This window comes from Carlito syrichta, unplaced genomic scaffold (genome assembly GCF_000164805.1).
Source record: "Carlito syrichta isolate Samal-C Ts95f unplaced genomic scaffold, Tarsius_syrichta-2.0.1 Scaffold316272, whole genome shotgun sequence".
Taxonomy (NCBI): domain Eukaryota; kingdom Metazoa; phylum Chordata; class Mammalia; order Primates; family Tarsiidae; genus Carlito; species Carlito syrichta.
Window position 1 is genome coordinate 236480 of NW_007260368.1, and position 16825 is coordinate 253304.

Sequence of the window (16825 nt, forward strand, 5' to 3'; positions counted from 1 at the left end):
TATTCATGTATTTATTCTGAAACATTTTTCAGAAATCTATCTGCTAATCTATGATATTTAACATACACTGATTTAAAATTCATTATAAATTTATAATTTAGATGATTTAAGCCAGAATCACCAGTAGATTTTTTTTTTTTTTGAGTTGGAGTCTCACTCTGTCGCCCAGACTGGAGTGCAGTGGCTGCTTCCGACCACCGCAGCCTCGACCTGCTGGGCTCCAGCGATCCTTCCGCCTCAGCCTTCCAAGTAGCTGGAATTACAGGCATGCGCTACCACGCCCGGCTGATTTTTTGATTTATTGCAGAGATGAGGTCTCGCTGCCTAGGCAGGTCTCGAACCCGTGGGCTCAGGCAATCCACTCACCTCAGCCTCCCAAAGGCGCAGGATTACAGGCTGAGACACCGAGCCTGGCTTCCAGTAGATTTTTTAACTACTTAGGGGTAACTTTTTTGAGCTTCTTTTTCCAATATTATCCCCTGATGTTAGGTCCTAGGTAATTCTGGCTTTAAAAGTTTTAAATTCAATCTAAAAATTGAATTATGTAAGTTTAATTTAGGACAAATAATTTTTATTTATTTCAAAACTTGTGGATCAAAGAACTCTATAACATGATGTTTGCACTGGCTAAATCAGCTCACAGAAATTAGACTGCCTATAATTTGTTACAGATGAGTTCATAGTGATGAAAGCTGATCTAATATACTGCAAAAATTCAAAGCAGCAAAGCACTGTTGTCATGTTAATGCATTGGCCAATGCAGTGGAAGTTAAGAAGAATAATAAACTAACACCCGTAGAACACGATTTGATTAGTCTTCACCTTTAGTAACATTACTAAAGTTCTCTTCAAATTAAGATATGCAGGCAAGGAACTTTTAAAAAAAATTTTAGAAAGGTTATCTTCTCTGTCTCTTGATTTGCATTTTCAAGCTGTGCTGGGAAACATAATACTGATTTGGGAAGCTTCACCAAGGGTTTGACCACAAAGTGCAGTTTTGAATTTGCACATTTAAATCTGCAGGGTGCTCTCTAATTTGCATATTTGCTGCTCATAGTATAGAATGGAGGTGTTCTTTGAGGGTATGGTTTGCCTAAACTTTCTAGGAGCTACACCAGGCCAGAGGAGAGAGAAAAGATTTGCCAGGATTGTCTGGGGTATCTCTACAGAGAATTGAAATTGCTTTGTTATCAAATAGTATGTAAGCTTGGAATTATTTCATATTATAAACTCTAAATGATTTAAATTCCTATAGCAATCATCAACATATAACTTAATTAAGCATTCAAATATCTCTTAGAATAAATGAGAGATTCCAATAAAATAGGAGTAAGTTTGATGTATTTTAATGTGGTTTTGTTTCACATAAGTGTACAGTACAACGATAGATTGACTATACACTTGACTACTTCCTTTGAAGGTGATGTGACAAGCACAAGCTTACGTGAAGTTGTGTGTTCTATAATGATGATTTCTAAAACTTTGCATATTAAATATCCAGAGCCAAAATGTGTATGTAAACATAGATCTGAAATTAGCATACTCAATAAAAAAATGTTTATGGTACTCAATGCACCCTTCAGAGCTTCAACTAGTTTTCTGAAAACATTAATCTGCTATCCAAAAAACATTGAGTTGTATTAAGAACTAATAACACCAATCTCTTTTAAGAAAGAGGAGTTTGTCAGAGTTTGCCAATGTTTTAGTAACTTAGTATTTCACTAATTTTTAAAAAAATAGTGTTTCTTCTCACTTCCTGTTAAGCTCACATTTATGTTTAAAGCCCAAAGGTTTTCTAAAGTACATAAATAACCTGAGCTTTACAAAGATGTATTTAAATGTAAATGCATCACATACATGCTACACTTTTAAGTTCCTTTTCCACTTGTCACATGAATACATTTACTGTAGTCAGTTGAGAAAACTATACTTTATAAAGTGCCCTAAAATGGATGTAACTGGGAATAAACTTTTTATACCCCTATGATCACTCTACTGAGTGTTTTGTTTGATCAACACTACTGAGTAGATTTGTAGAACAAATCTAAAAGTAATTCAATCCAATAATAAAACCCAGGATTAGTATATCTGAATTGATGTGAGAGAGAAAACAAGTGTGACGGCAAAAAAAGTCAAGTCAACCCATTTGTTGTCAGTCATGGACCTCCAAGTGACTATAGCGTCTTAGTTACTGAGCCTCATGTGCAGAAGGCAGGAAAGTGGGAGAACAGCTTAAATCTTGAGAAGGGAGTGATGAATTTAGTATTACCTCATTTACACTTAGATGGGATCTTTCTCCCTCAAGTTTTCAGTAAACTGTGAATATAAATAATTTAAAATCTACAGAGAGACTTATTTCACCATAGCTCAGATATTAATAGACTTTGAGTATGGAGCAATAATTATGTTAGTTTTTAGTTGGTTTCTATATGCTTGTAATAGAGTTTGCAAAATGTACAAAAAAAGTGTGGGGGGTAAATAAGTAAATAATGCAGTTATCCGAATCCAGATGCTTTTGAGACTTTAAGGCCACATGTATCAAAGACAGTATAGAATTTTACCCACACAATTAGAAAACTTCTTTTGTACACATTTGGGGTTTTTTTGGGACAGTATCCCACACAAATAATGACCCGCTCCAAACAGGATTAGCTTATATGATCTCGTGGGCTCACAGTTTTTCAAGTTTTACAAGCCCATGATGGTTTTATTAGGCTGATGTTAAAAATAAAGCTTAAGTGATAGGAAACATAAGCACAACTGTAACTTTGACTATTTATTAGATATGACTCTACTCTGACAATTAACAGAGGTTTTAAAAAAATATGAGACAGGATGCCATGAGCTGCCAAAATAGGCCACAAACATAATTCTGAAGAGGTAGTGGTTTGAATGTGGAACTTTCATTCTGAATTGTTCCCCTGCTGGGATCTAAACGATTGGGGAAAAAAGCAAAAAACAAAACAAAGCAAAGCAAAGCAAAAGAAAACAAAAAATGAACAGCTTTGTCCTCTCGCTTTCATGTCTCCTTGGATGACCACAATACTCAGATGATGTGTCCTATGTGCTTGAAATGTGAATAATACTAGTCAGAAGTCCAGCGTAACTGTTTCCCTGCGTCAGAGGAAGCATAACAGTAGAGCGTCTTGCTGGACTTGCACAAAGTGATTGCTGTAAGAGCAATCCTCTCATTTCATCTTATCCTCTACCCCCCTAAAATGTATTTTTAATTATTAGAAATAATAATGGCACCTTATTAAAGAACTAGCAATCTTTGAAGAAATATCTAGTCAAAATAAAGCCAATGGAAGTCCTTTATTATTGCCTGTACCCTTAACATGTGGCAGACACTCTATCAGGCATGTCATGTTTAATCCTTACAAAAACACTAAGTGATGAGAGTTAGGAGCCCTTTTAATAAATGAGGAATCTGAGGGCAAAAAAAGGTTACAAAATGTGCCCAGTGTGACACAAATATACATGGATATCAGGCCCAGGATTTAGTATGTTTCTAGTGTCAGACAAAGTGGTTGGTTTTACTTTTTTAATGCTAAGAATTAATAAAAAACAGATGAAGCAGTAGACGGTAGGGATCCACACACTAAAAAATAAGTTACAAGAGTGGAGAGTTCAAAAACACTTTTTGGAGTTAAAGAGCACATTTAAATAAATCATAATAACACATGCTAGTGGTTCTTTTGGTTTTGTTTTGCTTTTTGATTCTTTTTATATTTATCTTTGAAACATCTATATTTGTAAAGTTTTCCAGACTGCGTTAGAAACAACTAAATAGGCTGGGCTTGGTGGCTCAGCCTGTAATCCTAGCATTTTGGGAGGCCAAGGCGAGAAGATTGCCTGAGCCCAGGGGTTTGAGATCAGTCTGGACAACTTTGTGAGACCTTGTCTCTACAGTTAATCACACACACACACAAATAACTGGGCGTGGTGGCATGCGTCTGTAGTTCCAGCTACTTGGAAGGCTGAGGCAGAAGGATCGCCTAAGTCCAGTAGGTTGAGGATGCGGTGGCTGTGAGTGTGCCACCAGCCTGGGCAACAAGAGTGACACTCGAACTCAAACAAACAAACAAAAAAAGGAAACAACTAAATAGAAGCTATATACAAACACACACACACACACACCTACATACATACATGATAAAAATAATTATCTGTTTAATTTGATACAAATTCCTAGAAAATTATTTCAAGTTAATGATATCCTATATGAAAATATTTTATGAAATAAAATGTCTCCCTCTTCCTGGGACCTACTAAATAGCCACCTTACTTAAGTACAAAAATCATTTGAGTATAAAAAAATTCAAAAACTATATTCTAAACTTAAAAACAAACACTCATGTATATAAACATTTTTTAAACATACTGTAATTTTTCCTTCTTTTGTTCACATTCATGAAACACACAGACATAAAAAGACATCCAAACATGCATCTTTAAACTGTCTCATCTAATTTCAAATCTCAGTTCCATTTATAAAAACAGTTGTATGTTCATTTTACCCACGCAAAATAAGCAGTTCTAGGCCCAAGTGTCCTGGTTGTTTTATTTAAAATGTAACTAAAAACCCCACACTATAAAAGTATGCTCCACCCCCTTCTAATTCTCTTTTTCCAAGCTAGTACAACTCACAAGCAGATTATCCCTTCCCTCCCCCTTTCCTGCCTGTAAAATCCAAGTTAGACAAACACTGTGGGGCTGAAATGACATATTTGAATGGAATTCAGACCCACCAGTTCCTGTTTATGTTTCTGATTTGAGAATGTTGTCTTCTCATTCACTATACATTAGGAACACTGCAAGGCCATAAATAGTGTCAGGTTACATGCAAGCAGGACCAATGAGCATTAATCATTACTCCCAGTCAACTGGCAAAAGCAGCAGCTGATGGAACACTACACCCTTCAGCTCTGTATAAATGGACATTCCTGAGTGTGTGTGTGTGTGTGTGTGTGTGTGTGTGTGTGTGTGTGTGCACGTGCGTGTGTGTGTTTCCTTTCAGTCTCCATTTTATGAATGAAACTCCAGGCTCTATAGTGTCCATTCATGTAAGAGAAATGCTTACAGAGTTCTGTCCCTAGGGATCAATCAGTCATGGGCAAAACTGATATGATTGGCTTAAGACAGCCTTCAGCCTTCCATTACTGACTTAAAATGCAGTCTCTGTCCATTTGACCCATGTTAATGCATAAAGAGTAAATCCAGACTGAAGTCTCAATTCTCAAATCAAATCACTAGCCAATGCCACTTACTGTAACTGTAGATTTAGAGCATATTTAAGTATTTCTTAGAAAAACTGAGATAGTGGGCCAGAGTGCTGGTTTGGGATATTTGTAATATTAACTCAGAAACGAATGCAGAAAACCCATATGAGCATGCTAAGCAATAAAAAGCAAAGTCAAATTGTGAAGCCACTCTATGACCTCCATCATAATAACAAAATCAATTAGGAAGACACCCCTGTCACTTTTCACAACCGATGTACCTAAAAATCAGAAAGTAAGTGATCTCCTAATCTACAAGTCACTGGCTGAGCAAAAGAAAATTATCTTTGGATGTTAGGAAAACAGATAGGATGTTCACATTTTCTGAAAGATAAATAGCTAATTTTTTTTTTTTTTTGAGTTGGAGTCTCACTCTGTTGCCCAGACTGGAGTGCAGTGGCCGCTCCCGGCCACCGCAGCCTCGACCTGCTGGGCTCTGGCGATCCTTCTGCCTCCGCCTTCCAAGTAGCCAGAATTACAGTCATGAGCTACCACGTCCGGCTGATTTTTTTTTTTTTTTTTTTTGATTTATTGTAGAGATGAAGTCTCGCTGCCCAGGCAGGTCTCGAACCCATGAGCTCAGGCAACCCACTCACCTCAGCCTCCCAAAGGTGCGGGATTACAGGCTGAGCCACCAAGCCCGGCTAATAGCTAATTCTTTAAAGTTCCCAAGTGATTCTCCACCTGAATTTCTTTAATTATTTAATTATTTTTTATTTTTTATTTGAGTTGGAGCCTCACTCTTTCGCCCAGATTGGAGCGGCCACTGCAGCCTCGACCTGCTGGGCTCCGGCGATCCTTCCGCCTCAGCCTTCCAAGTAGCTGGAACTACAGGTGTGTGCTACCAGACCCGGCTAATTTTTTTTTTATTTATTGTAGAGATGAGGTCTTGCCAAGTTCCCCAGGCGGGTATCGAACCCGCGGGCTCAGGCAATTCACTCACCTCAGCCTCCCAAAGCGCGGGATTACAGGCTGAGCCACCGAGCCCGGCTTGAATTTCTTTAAACAATAGTTTTAGAATTAGGGAAAAATGAGCTGCCACATCTCAGGAGAAAATGTGACCATAAGCATAGGAAGTTTTGTACAGAATAGGGACAAGACTTTGCCTTTGAGAATGTGACCTACCAGGTTCAAAAAGCCAAAATCCATAGAAACATAATCATTGCTGCACTGGAAATTACTAAAGATAATAATACTTAAAAATATCTACAGTCTTTTTTTGAGAGGAAGCAATTTATGAGCAAGTATGGAACTAGTTTGGGAAGAGTCAGTTTTATACTAACGTTAAAAATATAATAGGCAGCCGGGCTCGGTGGCTCAGCCTGTAATCCTGCGCCTTTGGGAGGCTGAGGTGAGTGGATTGCTTGAGCCCGAGGGTTCGAGACCCGCCTGGGCAACGAGACCTCATCTCTACAATAAATCAAAAAATCAGCCGGGCGTGGTAGCGCATGCCTGTAATTCCGGCTACTTGGAAGGCTGAGGCGGAAGGATCATCGGAGCCCAGCAGGTCGAGGCTGCGGTGGCCGGGAACGGCCACTGCACTCCAGTCTGGGTGACAGTGTGAGACTCCAACTAAAAAAAAAATAAATAAATAAAATAAAATAAAATATATATATATAAAATAGGCTTTATCACTCATCTGCAACTTGGTCCTTCACTACAGAGGGAAGAAAACACTTTTTTTTTTTTAAATCAGTGACCTGAAGCCATGTAGGAAAAAGTTGCTGTCAACAGTCCCTATGTGTATCTCTAAATTATTGATCAAAGGATCATTACCATGCCTGTAAAAAGGAAGAGGAAACTTATTTTTTAAAAAGTCTTCAGTTTTAAGCCTGTGAAGGATTGTCTACTCTGGCATTATGACAATTTTTAACATTTAGTTTCCACTTTCTAGTGTCTGGTCAATAAGGTAATAGAGAATAAATGAAGTTATGGCCATATACTGGAGCACAAAATTGCAATTTTTCACACAGGCAGGTAGGAAAATTATTTACCATCCACCATTTAGAAAAAAAAAATGAAACAGAGTAAAATTATTGAAGAGTGAACCTATACTGAATTATTAATTCCTACTATACTTTTTTCAAAACTGTAAAAAATATCCAGAATTTTTAAAGAAAATGATTTCTTTAAGGTGGTGCAAAAAATATAAATAAAAATGATAAAATGAAGTTGAATACTTTCAAATATAATATTTCATATTTTTAAAAATGTTATTGGTGCCTAAATGCCATTTTTCAATATGTTCAAAGTCTGATGACCATAATACATGAAATACAACCTTATCATTATTAGGGACTGGATATAAAATTCATAATTGATTTGAGAAGCATATGCAGTATATACATATTGAAATAATATTTTGAGGTGTTAAGAGTTCTCAATATTGTGGTTTTCATAATTTTAGGCTTTCCACTAGAACTATATAAGAGAGAGGAAGGCATTGAGTAGACTGTAATGGCTGCTGGAAAGGGAAGAAGGTATGCATTGGTCAGAACTAGGTGACTCTTCCATACTTTCTAAGGGAATTTGAGGAAAGAAAAACTATTCCCCTTAGCTATTTAATTAGAATTCCAACTATAGTACAAATTTAAAAAATAAGTAAGAAAAATATCTCTTCAATGTGAACACATTGAATTGTAAGTGACGTTTGAATATCCACACAGCCTGGCACAGTGGCTCATGCTTGTAATTGCAGCTACTTAAGAGGCTAAGGCAGAAGGATCACTTGAGTCTAGTAGTTGGAGACCTGCCTGGGTGACAGAGTGAGACCTTGTCTCTTAAAATATACACAAAGAATGTTCAAGAGGGGTAAATTATTGATCGAGAGGCCTTCCATTTTGGAAATAATGAAGTCTGCCTGCTAATTTATGACAGGCCTGCAATGTTCAAAATAAATGATCAGTTTTTTTTACTTTCTACTTCCTGTGTTCCATCTGACTCTAATTAGCATTTTTCAACAGCTTCCTTGTGTTTCCTGGATATAATATTTTTGGATTTATGTGTGCCCCAATTGCTCATAAATGATGTAAGAAGCATGTATTAGAAAATATGTATGAGTTCAAATTCCCTAAAATACATCTCTCTGGTAAGTAAATAATAAGAAACTTTTTTAAACTAATAGATCCTGATGCCCCAATTTCTGGGATATTGTTATACTAGTAGTAGTAACAAATAAAATAGTAATAGTTTAGAAATAAAGCATGGGGTAAATTTAGTGTTATGAATTTTGTCATGTTTTTCTCTTTAGTTTTGTGCAAGTTTAGTCAGTTGATTGAGGTTCTGACAAATCATCTCCAAACACACAAAGTACTATTTATGTGTATTTCTATATGGATGCAGAGTATTGTTACCCAATGATTTCATTCTACAACTTTCACTTGAAACCATATTAGAAACTCTGCAAGGGAAAGCCCAAATGATGCCACCATGGGCAGCAACAGGAATTGTTTCATTGATTTCCCTACAATTTGATTAAGATGAGTATCCACCAATACAGAAAAACACGAACAATTACAACACAAAAATCTTCTCTAGCCATTTCTGGAGCCCAAGAGTGTTTAAATTTCTCGATTAAAGTGCCAGCTTGGGCCTATGTGAATACCAGATACATTTGTCAGCTCTGACAGATCAAAGTTAAACATAATCCAGTTTTAACATATTTAACAGGAGGTAAACATTTTTTCAGTATTTATTTTATCATTTCTCTGCCTACACATAACTTTTCTATGTGCTAAAGCAGATAATCATTCTCTAAATGTACAGGCTTTTGACTGGCTTTTGTCAAAGCCCCAAGGTGATAAAGGAATACATGAAGCCAGGCACCGTAGCTCATGCCTGTAATCCCAGCAATTTGGGAGGCGGGAGGTGAGAGGATTGCCTGAGCTCAGGGGTTTGACACTAGCCTGAGCAACATGGCGGGACCTCGTCTCTACAATAAATCAAAAAATTAGCCAGGTGTGGTGGCGCACGCCTGTGATTCCATCTACTTGGAAGACTCAAACAGAAGGATCACCTGATCCCAGCAGGTTGAGGCTGGAGTGGCCATGAGTATTCCACTGCACTCCAGCCTGGGTGACACAATAAGATTTCGACTCAAAAAAAAGAAAAGGAAGGAAGGAAGGAAGGAAGGAAGGAAGTAAGTAAGGAAGGAAGGAAGGAAGGAAGGAAGGAAGGAAATCTTGGACTTGGGAGGAGTTGCTGGGATGAAGAATGGGTGGATTTAAAATGAAGAATGGAAAAGGTGCACCTTATTCTTCGCAAACACCTTTCTTTATACCTGTTTTAGATACTGTAGCCCCTCATAAGCTGGCTTGTAAAAAAAAAAAAGATTTCAGCTGACAAAAGTCTGAAAACCACTTTTCAAGTTAAAGTGTAAGCCATTGAGCTGTGAAGGGTATTAAGAAAGAGTGAAGTCCAATAAGAAGGCTCAAACAGACTCTAAGTTTATGCAACCAAAGAATTTTAGAGTTGGATGGGTCATTAACATGCCACTTTTTCTTCTAATTATTTAGCCTTTTTCAGAAGAAATATTACAAAAGGTAACTTCTTGATAATCACAACTTTTAACAATGCATATAATTTTAAAAGAAAGTAGAATGCATCTTAAGTCCTTATGTCATTTGAGGTCCCAGATTTTTATACCTCACAGCAGTGAACACCCAACAATTAGAATAAAATGTGGGCACTGTCTACAGTGAAACATGTACTTCTCTCAAATGAGGAAAAGCACACCTGAAGTCTCAAAGCAGATGCTAGTACTGCCCTGGATCATGGAACCTTTAAAAACAAAACAAAAATACTTAGTCTAAAGAATCTATAATATATGCAATACATTGTAAAGTATTTCCCTTTTTTTCTGGACAATTACATAGAAAGAAAAACCATGAACTGTGCAATAAACTAAGCATTAGACAATCCCAATTTTAGTTTTGGCTGCTTCACAATCTATCTGTGTACTGATAATAAGTCACTTTACTTGGATGAGCTTCAGCTATTTATCTATAAAACTCGAGTGTGGAGAATGCATCTGGAATAGGCGATTGTAAAAAGCTTTCACGAGTCCAAAGATTTGTGATTCTATGAAACACCTATTTGTGTCAACTTCCCAATTTAAAATCATACTAATGACATCTGCCGCCAGATACATGTTGCACATCTCCGAACTGAAAGGAGACCTCAGCAGTAGCAACAGGAGTGGCTAAAAAACACAATAAAAAGATGCAAAATCCTTTTCTCCACCAAACACAAGATGTCAGCCTCTGAGCTTCTCTCTATTTTCACTTCCTCCTCTCCTCAAGCTCCAGAGTGCAGCGCTCTCGCCTTGATTTTCTTATTTCGGCCAACTTCCTCTTGCCCCTGAAAGTTCTTCTTTCCCCCCCTTCATTCCCAATTAGGTTAAACTGCTCTACCACACAGCTGGGATACATATTTAAAACTAACTGAAATAATAGTCTAGGCTTCAAGGATTAAAGACACCTTATTACTTATCAATGTATGACACCCCCCCCCACTGGCCAACTAACTCCTAGTGTAGCAGTTTTCGTACACTACAAAGTGCAAAGGAACACAGCATTAAGGGTGGGACTGCCAGCATTATGGGGGTCCCATAACAGGTTGGTCTGAGACACAAACTGATGGAAAGTCATTTAGGCATACAATGTGCGAGACGATTTTATCTTCCTTTACAGAGCATTCTTTTCACTTATAGGACCGATATAATTAATTTGGACATCTCTCTTGTTCAACTCCCAATGGGTTGATATATTTTAAAAAATATTGTGTATTCTGTTTGATTAGGAAAACAGCACATACACATTGTTAAACACAACACACGATGGACAAAATAGAAATCACCTATAATATCACCACTCATACATAGCCAGGGTATTTCTGCACTGGATCTAATTTTGCATAAGTTATGCTTTACATACTTTTAAAAAAAATTCAGTAGTCTCATTTTATTAAATATTTTTTAAAAATCTGACTTCTAATGAATGCATAACATTTCTTTTACAGGTAGCTATAATTTATTTTATTATTCACAATTGTATATTTATAATATTTTGCTATTTCTCTGTCTCTGTCAAACATGTACTGTGCATGTATCCTAACTTTTTATTAGGAAAAATTCCTGAGAATGAAGTCATCCTGTTAAAATATGTGATCAGGGTACTGATATTTTTTAAGTCAAATTTTAACTTTATGTGCCCACTATCCACCTAATAAATCTACCATATAATATTAAAAACATAAAATGAAACAAAACCAAGCAAAATGCCAACCAACACATACAAATCTAATAAAATATATTGCTATAGACATCTAAATTATCTGCCTCACTGGGTATTCTGAACTTTCAAGATCTCAAATAAGAGCATAAATTCAGAAAATAGCCAAGACTTTATGAAAATGGGATATCACATAAGGTACTCTGCATAAGACACGCTGAATGACGCACTCATGCATTTATAACCTGTTCTGTGTGGTCACTTGGCTATAAGAATAAAAAGGAAAAACATCATGCTAGACTTAGGAAAGTCAATCTACAAACAAAAACCCTGCGTATGCCTTTTTGTTCAGCATTATTAGGCTAGAGAAGAAGAGAAGGAAAGCAACAATAGATGTATTGGATCTGGTGCTTTAGAACTTAGTATCAAGATCCAATTATGATCCCACTTTAGATCTTTAAATCTCTTTTCCTTGGGCACACATCATCAAACTGACCCTAAATATCTATTTCTTATCTCCTCACTGTCTTCAGCTCCAATTTTTTCTCTTCTCCTGAATAAAAATTTCTACTCTTCTAACATAATATTTTGCATTCTTATCTTAAATATTCGGCAGTTAAAATTGCATTCCTGTAATTATAATTATAACTAATAGACCTTCCATTTCCCATGTCATAATTAATGTCAGGTTTTATTAGAGCACAATCATGTTGCCTTTTCCTTAACAAGGCTTATTTTATTTTCATAACACTTATGGTATATTTAATTAAGAAACAGAAAGTCCTAGAGGCCTACTGAAAGGATAATCTTTGGATCATAGATGCTGAGTTCTCCTTAGATAATTTTTTTTGCATTGTTTTGAAATCACATATAAACTATTTTCTAATGTGCTATTTGTTCAACATTCATCAACAGGTGAAAAAAGAAATCAGTGATAAATACATTAAGTTTCCTAAAAGGTTATTTAATGTGCTCTCAACAAAGATGAAAAAACTAATAACAAAACAAAATATCTAGAGATTATACTTGTTGATTACAATGCATAACAAATACAGATGTGCCAACTTAATTGCAGCAATTTGGTGGCCTGTAAAATACATTTTAATACCCACAGATTAATTTTTCATAGGCTCTGGTTACACTGTTACTACATTTCTTTTAAACCCTATTCAAAAGATACAATTTTACTACTTAAGTATTTAAGCAAAACAACTATCCAATTGGCAATATTGAAATTAGAATTCAAAGTTGTGGTGTACAACTTTGGCTACTTAAAATATAATTTAGAGGGGAGAAAATGACGAAAATTAACAACTGCTCAAATATTAAACAAATATTTTACAAGTCATTTGCAAGATATAAGGTACATTTACAAAACAGATGCCCAAATATAACCTTCAACAAAGGATGCTGGACTATGCTTTTAAGGCTTATTAGTGACTAAATCTGTGCTTGTGAGGGTGAGACAGTGACTGACTTCAACATCCATATTATGATTATGTTTGGTAATAATGCAATTTGCTCTCATGAGAATCTTTAAATCACTTTTTAATTGGGTTCACATCTCCTCAAGAAAAGTTATATATCCTCAATACCATGCTACATATAATTGTATATGTAATACAAATGTAGGGAGAATATATACATAGAGCAAATCACAGAATCAGTAAGAATTTCAGTGTTACTATTTTGGGTATCATAAATATAAACACATTTTTAGAAGGCCCAAAATCTTTTTAAGTGACAATTTAAACAAGTCCTTTTGAATGACTATTTGAGCTAGTTTATATGGTTTCCATACAAAGTTTCTTTTTTTATATGAAGTTTCTTGAAATTATGAGGAATTTCTTAAAAAGTTGCAAAGTAAAATGGGGTTTGGGGAATAAGGTTTATTTCAGTTAGCAGGATTTGAAATGTACAGAGAGATGTATCCTACTTATAATGAAAGTCCATGACAGTATAGAGTTTGTAATTATAAACATCAATGGACAAATATAAAAGATTCTAAACTGAAACTACAGTGGGACATTTTGAGATAGTCCCCAAATTATAAGTTCTGGGACAAGAATTCAAAAAAGACCCTCATACCAAATGTTTATATTTTTAAAATCATAAATCAAACAAATGAACTGATAAATGCATTATCTCTTCTCCATCTTTGAAAACATACCTAGCAACCTGGCAGCTTGGTCCAATTTAGCAGTTGAGGAAATCTCTAACAATAGATATGAAAGAGGATGATGCACAGAGAGCTGGTATCCAGTCTCCAGAACCTAGCCCACCTCTTTTCCTGCCTCTATTCCTATTCTTCAATCCAACGTTGTGCCACACTGTGGGGACCTCACACACACTTGTGGGCACATTTCAGTTCCTTCCTTATCCCCTCACAAAGCTGCCCTTAGACACCTTTGGACCTAGGGCTAGAACAAGAGCAGTGTGCCTGCCTGCAATGAACTTTCTCAGGCCCTGGAAGTAGAGTCAAGGCTAACTGAAAAGAGAATGTATGGATCTTAGGGAGCTGGTGTGCTTTCTAGAAGCTGAAGCATGCCTTGGGGTGGTCAATTCCCATAGTCCTTTGAACTTCTTGCCCAATGAGGAAGAGTGCAGTCAAAAAATGACCAGAGAGAGACTTCTTAAGTAGGGATTTCTCCTGGTAAGTTTTAAGGGTAGTTCACAATACAGCAGCTAATTTTATGCAAGTTGGAAACTCAACACCTGGAGATAGTTTTCTTTACTCAAGTAGACCGATATAAAAACTCAGCAGAGTTATTACCACAGAAGCAAGAGTTCCTTCATAAATAATGTCCAAAACTTTATGTTCAGGTAAGAGGAAATAACACCATTTTTAAAAAGATGGGTGTCCACAACCATCTATTGACCACAGATACAATAATGTTTATGATAATATTTTGCAGGTCATAGTGCCCTTCTTATAAACATGGGTTTTATTTCATACATCTTTTCAAAATACCAAAGACATATGAAAGACACATGCCCTGCTTTTGTAGATTATAGCAGGAAAAACTCAAAGATGAGTTAAGCAATTCTTTCGGTGTCAAGGTTCAATTGCTGTCGAGGAGAGTGGTAATATTTGGAAAATATTTTAAACCCTCTCTCTCTCTCTTTTTTTTTTTAAGGAAATATCTCTCTCTGCTTAGTGTACTGCTTTCTAGCTCACTGAGACAAAGTTAAGCTCTATGAACAAACTGAATCTGCAGTTTGCCAAGAATACATAAGTATTCTTACTTCTGAACCCTTGGAATCTTTGCCGTCAATAATTTTTTTAATGTTATAAGCAATACGAGTTCAGAAGAATGGTACTTTCTGTAAACATTGTTATTAAATGGCACTACAGTAGCAAAACAGGAAGAAAAAAAAAGAACAGAATCAAAAAAAAGAAAAAGTAAAACATTTCCCTCTTGGGAGGAGAGTGTGCATAAATCTATAAGGTACACTTTTCTCTGAACTTGTTTTATTTCCAGATGCTATTTCAACCATCACTTCATGCCAAAATGATATGATAGTCCAACTCTTTCCCTATAGATAAAGTTTCAATGAAGGGATAAAATCAGAAAGGAGCTACCCAGTCTGACACCAAAACAAACCAAAGTGACAAGGGGAGTGAATAGAGCCTCCTTGAATATAATTTCGTCAAAGCACGAGCCTACCTGAGTCATATGCAAAATCTCTGGGTTCCTGTTTAATCATCAGAGGAGGGGGAAAGCTTTGGCTGACGGCACCGCCAACCATGGTGCTGTGCTCATACACTGGGTCGTGGTACTCCTGCTTAAAACCTTGTGGTGGAAAGGGAATGTTTGGCTCAGACATCTGGCGTTGGTACATAGGACGTCCTTCCCTTGGCATTGTCGGCAAAGGAGGAAAGGAATTGCAGGGTTCAGAAAGCTGGCGGCGAAATCTAGGGAATAAGAGAGTACGTTTCAGATGATATTGCAATATGGAATATTCTTTCAAACACTGCCACGATTTTTCACTGCTAAGTGACTGAACATGACACCAAGTGATTCCAAGTGTAAATCTTTAACTAACATTAGATTTTTCTTCTTTCCTGGGTTAGTAGCACTATGCTTTTTAAATCAAATCATGCCTTGTGTTCCCCTTCTAGTCAGTCCCTTGCCAGTTGGCCATTGCAGTACATGAATTCAAGCGCATGTCTTTGAACAGAGCGAGGAGAACAATACATTATTTTGGGGAATAGATGCAGATATATATTATCTATCTATCTATCTATCTATTCTCTATCTACCTACCCTAAAGGCTAAAAATGTCTAGTTCTAATTCAATTGGGATCATTTATATAACTTCCATTATGATAAGGGCCTCAAATAATTACATGGAAGAAAAAAAGGGAAAATAGAATCTAATCTCACATTGCATTCTCTGTCTCTTAATTATGTTACCAAACTAATCACAAACAAAAAACCCAATCAACTAAACACCTACTCATTGGTTTTCCTTCCATTACCATCCATTACTGAAAAAACAAAGTGGAATGACTCTTTTCTCAAATCAAAAAGTCTTTTAAAATTCCTCAACAATGTCCTAAATTATCATTGTGTTCTAGTAAGAAGTAAAACCAGAGATTGCAGGGACTCAAATTCAAGGTGTTTTAAAAGGATCACCTCTTTACTGTCAAACAGCATCACAGACTACATTGGTTTGCAGTCACTTCAAACAAAATATCAGGTTGTTAACAATAAGCATGCACATACAGCTGACCTCCAAAGATGGAACTAACATATATGTGTTGCATAGATTTGGGGCAAGTTGTGCTCTGAGCTCCCAAGGAAGTTCTGAGGACTTGGCAGAAGGCTGAAAGTGAGTCCTAGGTTTCTTTGTTCTTGACTCCTGGGTAATGATTGGCTGATCACATAATTGTTCTGTTCTGTGTTTCTCATCCATAATATCATTGACCCACCACAAAGATGCAGATTAATTAAAGATTTAAAAGTGCTCTAAAAATGCCCCAGGAGTGCTTAAAAATAACCCATAAAACATTTCTATGGGTAAATCTAAGCCTATTAACCCCACCCCCACACTAAAAGCATTCCTGTGACTTTAATTTGGAAAGTTAGCATTTAATTTCGGTAATGTTAAATGAAAATAAGGTAAAAGCTAAAGAATGGCAAAGCAATTGCTTTAGCATTTCTAAGAACATTCCATCCTGTGATTTAACTTGAGGCTCACTGGCGGTCATAGAAAGCACTGAAATTCCACCTACACCTGCAGAAAATAAACTTAGAAATCCGAATATTGCAAAACTGTTAGGCTGACTGGCAGTGCATTCATTTCCCT

At 36.4% G+C, this 16825-nt stretch overlaps 1 protein-coding gene across 4 annotated transcripts in view; it reads right to left on the reverse strand.

The window, feature by feature from the left end:
• Positions 1-16825, reverse strand: part of ETV1 (ETS variant 1) — a 93522-nt gene that overhangs the window by 21274 nt on the left and 55423 nt on the right. For all 4 annotated transcript variants that reach the window (XM_021706977.1, XM_021706978.1, XM_021706980.1 and 1 more), the window contains one exon: positions 15181-15428. In XM_021706977.1, the coding sequence (XP_021562652.1) occupies positions 15181-15428 (248 nt within the window). The remainder of the gene's footprint in view (positions 1-15180; positions 15429-16825) is intronic.